At 27.8% G+C, this 6,567-nt stretch overlaps 1 protein-coding gene across 1 annotated transcript; it reads left to right on the top strand.

The window, feature by feature from the left end:
* The first annotated feature begins 2,433 nt into the window (after positions 1 to 2,433).
* On the top strand, positions 2,434 to 6,226 carry LOC100575538. The gene is made up of 5 exons (XM_003244392.4): positions 2,434 to 2,559; positions 3,243 to 3,317; positions 4,804 to 4,895; positions 5,025 to 5,083; positions 5,417 to 6,226. The coding sequence occupies exons 1-5, from the start codon at positions 2,485 to 2,487 to the stop codon at positions 5,536 to 5,538; spliced, it is 423 nt and encodes a 140-aa protein (XP_003244440.1). The 5' UTR covers positions 2,434 to 2,484; the 3' UTR covers positions 5,539 to 6,226.
* Positions 6,227 to 6,567: the final 341 nt, after the last annotated feature.

Here is a 6,567-nt window from a genome sequence, read left to right as displayed (position 1 = left end):
CATAATTAGTATGATAATAATATTAATGTGCCATAATTTTATATGTTATTCAGTTGTTGGTAGTGATTTTGAGATAAAATTATAGTACAAACAAGGTTTTTTCAACTATATTATATAGAAATCCAGTGTTTTTAATCATGTGTTATTTTAATACAATATTTATTACCTTTTAATGATAATTTTTTTTCTTTGACGAATTAATTCTAACATAATATATTGTTAACATTAATTGAACAATAATTCATAATTTTTTTTTTTAATGATTATTAAGTATCGACACAATCGTATAGATATGAAATATCTTAAATTTGATTTATTTTAGTATTATTTTTAAAACTATGGACATCCATCTACGGACAATATATTTTAACGCCGGAGGGAATGAGTTCAAAAGTTCAACGAAAGTTTTAAAATAACGGTATACTATTGCATTTGTTACTGCAGTCTGATTACATTTTATATTTTTATCAGGAAACCAAAATTGAAATCTTACGATAAGTACGTAATTTTAAATATCAATATTTATAATGATATAATATAAATCATTATTTTGTACACAGCTGTAAGCTATGACATAACCTTAACTCTTTCGATACTCTAGTTTTATTAAAATACATAAGGTCCGAATACCAAATAATTAAATAATTATATTATCCAGTAAACGTACACCTTTGACCTTAATAATGAACAAAATAACCCATTTGGATTAATTCGTAAAGATGTTAAAATGTTTCAAAGATTTTCCTTCAATTTGTCTTTATTAGTTGATGTTCTATTATAGTATATAATACATATTCGTATGGCGACAGTACCACCACAGTACCATTCATAAAAATTATAAATAACAGTACTAAAATTATAATTATGATTAATAACAATACAATACATAGTATATAGCAAAACATAGTCGTAAATCATAGGGGTGTTAAAGGGGGCTTAGCCCCCCCCCCCAAATATCCAATTAGCTCCCCCATAATATATAATTTTTTAATTGTGTGTGATCGAAGCCTCTTCTCACATTGATGTTAAAAATGTTTGCTCCTTAGAAATTGTACTAGATTTGCGCCTATGTTTGCGCTTAAATTTAAATGTCAGTATCCAAAGTCATTATCCACTCAATGGCTTCCTCTATAACATCACTGATGTCTGATACCTGCTTCCCATCAGGATCCTGTTAATTTCTGTACCTAATAAAAAAAAACAAATTTAACACTTTTAAAATTAGCCTATCTTGTTCCCAGAGGTCAATCTAAACACAAACATTAGTTCATATATTATATACTAGCTGATCCCGTGCACTTCGTTTCCCGTTAAATGTACCAAACTCTATATGACTCAAAAATTGTTCAATTCGTTATTTAATATTCGGTGTATGGTGTCCAAAATTTATCTTAACTTTTCTGTTGCCTGAGATAAAAATTCTGATTTGCAACAGTATACATTATCAGGTAGGCAATTTACCTGCGGTAGATCGCGAACCCCGTGCTGTATGTACGTTAGTATATGATTTAACTCTAAAGTATCAAAGTTATACCAAGTTTGTCGTATTCTACCTATGGTGGATTGATATAATCAATTAATAGAGAATCCTAACCTAACCTAACCATACTAAAATCAGATGAATAAACGCAAACGCATACAAAAAAATTAGTCAAACCATTTAGGAGGAGTTCAATCACAACACACGTACAGTAGAATGCGCTTAGCAGCACATTCTGCGATTCATTTTTATATTATATGAAATCAACAAACATTAACCAATAGCAACCAATAGCAACCAATATAATATAATGCACTGTTACGCCACTGTTGTATTTTTGACATACAGATTTGAGATTTCCTACCTTTCTGGGGGATTTTCCTAAAATTTTATTTTGTAAAACCTTCTCCTGGCAGTTACGAACATCTTAAAAAAAATTTGAGCCAAATTGGCCCAGCCGTTCTCAATTGATGAATTAAGATACATTTTTGACACCATTTTTATATATTATATAGATGACGAAAAAAATAAAATTGTGAATAATAGATCACTTGTAAGAGTATTTGGTATAGCCTTGTGAAAAAAAAATGGAAAAATGTTAAATAGTGTCGTCACAAAATGGGAACATATGTATAAGAAAATTAGCTTTGTTTTTTAATTTTTCAAGAACTTAATACTTATTTTTTATTAACAAAAGTTGTACTAAAACCTCCAGCAGACTTTCAGGTATAACAGTAAAAATTTCAGCCAAATCTGTTCAGTATTTTTCTCGGTTATCGCGGTCGTAGAAAACCTCTTACAATTTTATATAGTATAGTGATATAGATATGAGCTTTTAATTTTTAAATCATTTGACTCTTATATAATATCGTAACTATAGTAATTGAAATATAAATGATAAACCATCAAAAGTAAATATTTATGTATTCACCAGTTATAATACTTAAATTACCGATAAAATTTTTTTTTACTTTTACTTATTAGTATAATATAATACATCGGAGATGTTACGAATTCAATTCGAAGTCTTGAATTCAAACATCAAAAAATACGTGTTTGTGAATTTAGCCATATGTATTGTGAGTATTATACATTTATAAATTCTATATTTCTATATTTCTATATACTTACTACTTTACTAATTACTAGTATTATTTATTTATTATTATTTAAGATACCCAGAGCAGTTAGCCATTGGTGTTTCAATTTTGTATATTATAATTTATAATATACCCATATTAACGCCGCCAAGGAGTTACTTATGTAATATTTCTTTTTCGTCACCGGTTTAAATACAATATAACGTAGGCACGCAGCGTCTAAATTTAAAAAAAATTAGGTCTGTAAGTCAATACATGCAAAATTATTCACTGTGAATCATAATCGAGTGGACTCTTTCATATACATTCATATACAATAATATTATTATGTTTTTAATTTTTTTAACACTTTAATATATTTTAATAAACGTATATCGTCTATCCATGTAGAAACGACTTTAGGCCTCTGCGTCAAATTGAACTTTGCTGAGGCAAATATAATATATTATAATGTACTAAATTAGCTGAATATAACAAGTATAGTTTCGTTGATGGAAAAAAATAATAATTGTAATATTTTCTACAAAATATGCCTGGCTAAAAACTTGAGCATAAACACGTCCGGCCTGTTCTTTTATACGTACCTATAACTTATAAGGATTAAATCATAATATTATATATACCATATTGATAAACGAACTGTCGCGATAATCTTATACCAGGTGTTGACGTATTTCAAGTTGACGAATTCAGTAAACTACATAGCAATCGTTATTGTCTTCGGAGCTCTGTTGAAGGTAAGATCTCCAATATAATAAATTATGTACCTATACAGTGTGTTCACCAATTTAGGGAATAAATCGATTTTTTTTTTTACAAGCTGGTTTTATTAATACACATTTATAGATACATTTCAAAATTTTTATCACTTTGGTCTGCCATGTGCAGTAAAAACTTATTTTTTTTTATAGTAACACCTATTTTGACGAGTATTTTGATGAATCAACTATGGTTCTAAATTGAAAATTGACTGAATAAGAGCCATGTCAATTTAAATAAATAATACATTTTTTTATTATTTTAAAAAATGAATAAAATCATTTATAATCAATTCTTTTTTGTTACTTTTTGAATATTTGCACGTATTTTTTTTTAAAGTGTTATAAACAAGACTAACATAATATGGGTACAAAATTATTTATTAAAAATCGATTAGGTACAAGTGTCAACAGTTATTTTATAAATACACAATTAATAAAATAAATTGTTCAAAGTTTGCTCCGTGATTGGTGACGCACTGACGCATAATTGAAAACGTTGCAGACATCCTCTGTTATTGGTTGCTGACATTATTTGATTTTCGGTAAGGTTACTACACGCAACCAAGATTTTATTTTTTAAATCAACTAGATTTACTGGTGAATCTGCGTAGAATATTGTTTTGAAATATCCCCATAAAAAAAAATCAAGTGGAGTAATATCTAGAGATCTTGCTGGCCATTCAAATAATGAGGCCATAAGTGCCAAACCACTTTCCTTTATATACCCGATTTAAATGATCTTGAACAATATAAGCACTACGAGCAGGAGCTCCGTCGTACTGAAAATAGAGGGTTTGACGTGTAGCTAATGCGTCGACAATCACGAAGCAAATTTTGAACAATTTATTTAATTAATTGTGTAGTTAAAAAATAACTGTTGTGATTTTGAACCCATATTATGTTAGTCTTGTTTATAACACTTATAAAGAAAAATATGTACAAATATTCAAAAAGTAACCAAAAAGAATTAATTATAAATGATTTTATACATTTTTAAAAATAATAAAAAAATGTATTATTTATTCATATTGACATGGCTCTTATTCACTCAATTTTCAATTTAGAACCATAGTTGATTCATCAAAATTACTTTTAAAAAAATAAGTCTATCCGAATATGGTGTTCAAAATTGGTGGTGCTATTAAAAAAAATAAGTTTTTACTGCGCATGCGCAGACCAAAATGATAACAATTTTGAAATGCATCTATAAATGTGTATTTATATACCACCAGCTTGTAAAAAAAATTCAATTTGTTCCAAAATAATCCAGCAGAGAAATTCAGTGTTCCCTAAATTGGTGAGCACACTGCATAAAGTGGGAAGTCAAATCTGGTTATTGAAACAGATATTTATTATTTACTATGGCAAAGAGTTATATTTTCATATAATATCGTTTAAAAGTATTTTTTTTAATTATTTACCAATAGATTGTTACATAATAATATAATATATATATTTTTAGGGAAATATCAATCGTGCAATGCCTTATGTACTGATCCTAACGGCAATTGGATGCGTGTTTGACATTTGTTCTGTTCTTTTCCGCACTACTGAGTACATAACTATATTTATTATCATTATTAATTTTTTTTTAGTTCAATATTGCAGTCAATTTGTTTACTGTTATTATAATTCCAATTAATTGGTATAAGATTATTTTAAAATAAACATCTTATGTTGAAGTGACGATGGTTCGAGTTGGGCTCATGTCAAATTCTTCCATTTTATTATGCGAATTTTCAGTAAGTGTATATGTTATAACTATAATATATATATTATAAATAAATATTTTTTTTAGTAAAATAAATTAGCTTAATAATATTATTAAATACCATAGCCCATAGGCTGTACTTAAGTACAATATAGCATTTAGCAAATGGTAATATTTTAAAAATGCATCTATACTATACAGTTAAAGAAATTAAAAAAATATAGATAATTGTAGAAAAAAAATTTTGGAATGTGGGTACCTTTTTTTATCAGTTTACTAGAAGTATAATAGCTCTCCACCACCATATAGATCTTCATTTACACTACTGACCTGCTTATATATTTGTTATGTATATTTTTTACAGTCATCCTGTACGTGCTCCTCTACATATTGATGCTATATTGTTATTGGCTGCATTCTTTTGCTGTGGTTAAAAAAAAACAAATACGACTTCAATTGGGCTTATATGACGAGAGTAAAATGTAGAATCGCGCTGATCAGAAGAAAATTATATCTACTATAGATTAAATTGAATTTTATTTGTTTATTCGTGTAGCCTGTAATAATGATTAACAGTTACATACCTTCAACAATAATATATAATAAATAATTATTAGTAATAATAAAAATCAATAAAGGTGGACAAGTGAGTACCGCTGTGTTGTACAATAGCCAATAAGACATAGGTGTAGTGTGTTCACTGTCCATTGGAATGTGAAATGAAATCACAACATAATAACTTAAATCTTTATTCTTCGTTAAAATATCTAATTTAGTTCAAATAATTGCACTAAATAATGGTATTATAGCTCAAATGTGCTCGAATTTTTCCGCTCTCTAAAATTACTGGTACAAAAACGGTGATTATATATTTTTTAGTTTTTATAATTCCAGTATGAACTACTTATGAGAAACCTTGTACTGAAATTGTCAATCCTTAAACCGGGTCAAAGCTACGTCGTGTGTCGTGTGGATCAAATCGCATTCTGATTGAACGTTACGTAATACGATTTAAGCATCATGTAATAACCAAGTTGCAACCCAGCACACCAAGAATTGATTACAGCTCAATTTTTAAATCAATATGGTTACCAGTTGTATTGTTGTAACCATAGCTACCATACCAATGCACGAGACAAATACACAATACTAAACAGTGCCGTAGTCAGAAAATTTTTTTTTTTTTGGGGGGGGGGGGGGGCACTTAATTTTTTTTCTCTAACCTTTGAAATGCTAGAATATCTAATTATGACCCCTTTGTTCATAAAGTGTATCTACTATTCGTTTTATGACTATATTATATTTATGTTAACAAGTGGTACCTACATTGGCTACATTTAAATATAACAATGTATTAATATTATTGTAGACCATAGGTTAATGTGTTCATCAATATTATTATTTATTATCATTATATCAAAATGTGTTGTAAACAAAACATTCTATTTTTGGTTCGAATATTATTAAAATGTACTAATAAAAATATAAGACTATATCAGGACTGTTGAAAGCTGG

This window comes from Acyrthosiphon pisum, chromosome A1 (genome assembly GCF_005508785.2).
Source record: "Acyrthosiphon pisum isolate AL4f chromosome A1, pea_aphid_22Mar2018_4r6ur, whole genome shotgun sequence".
NCBI classification, from domain to species: Eukaryota; Metazoa; Arthropoda; class Insecta; order Hemiptera; family Aphididae; genus Acyrthosiphon; species Acyrthosiphon pisum.
Note: the sequence above shows the minus strand (reverse complement) of the source record. Positions and strands in the feature narration are given on the sequence as shown.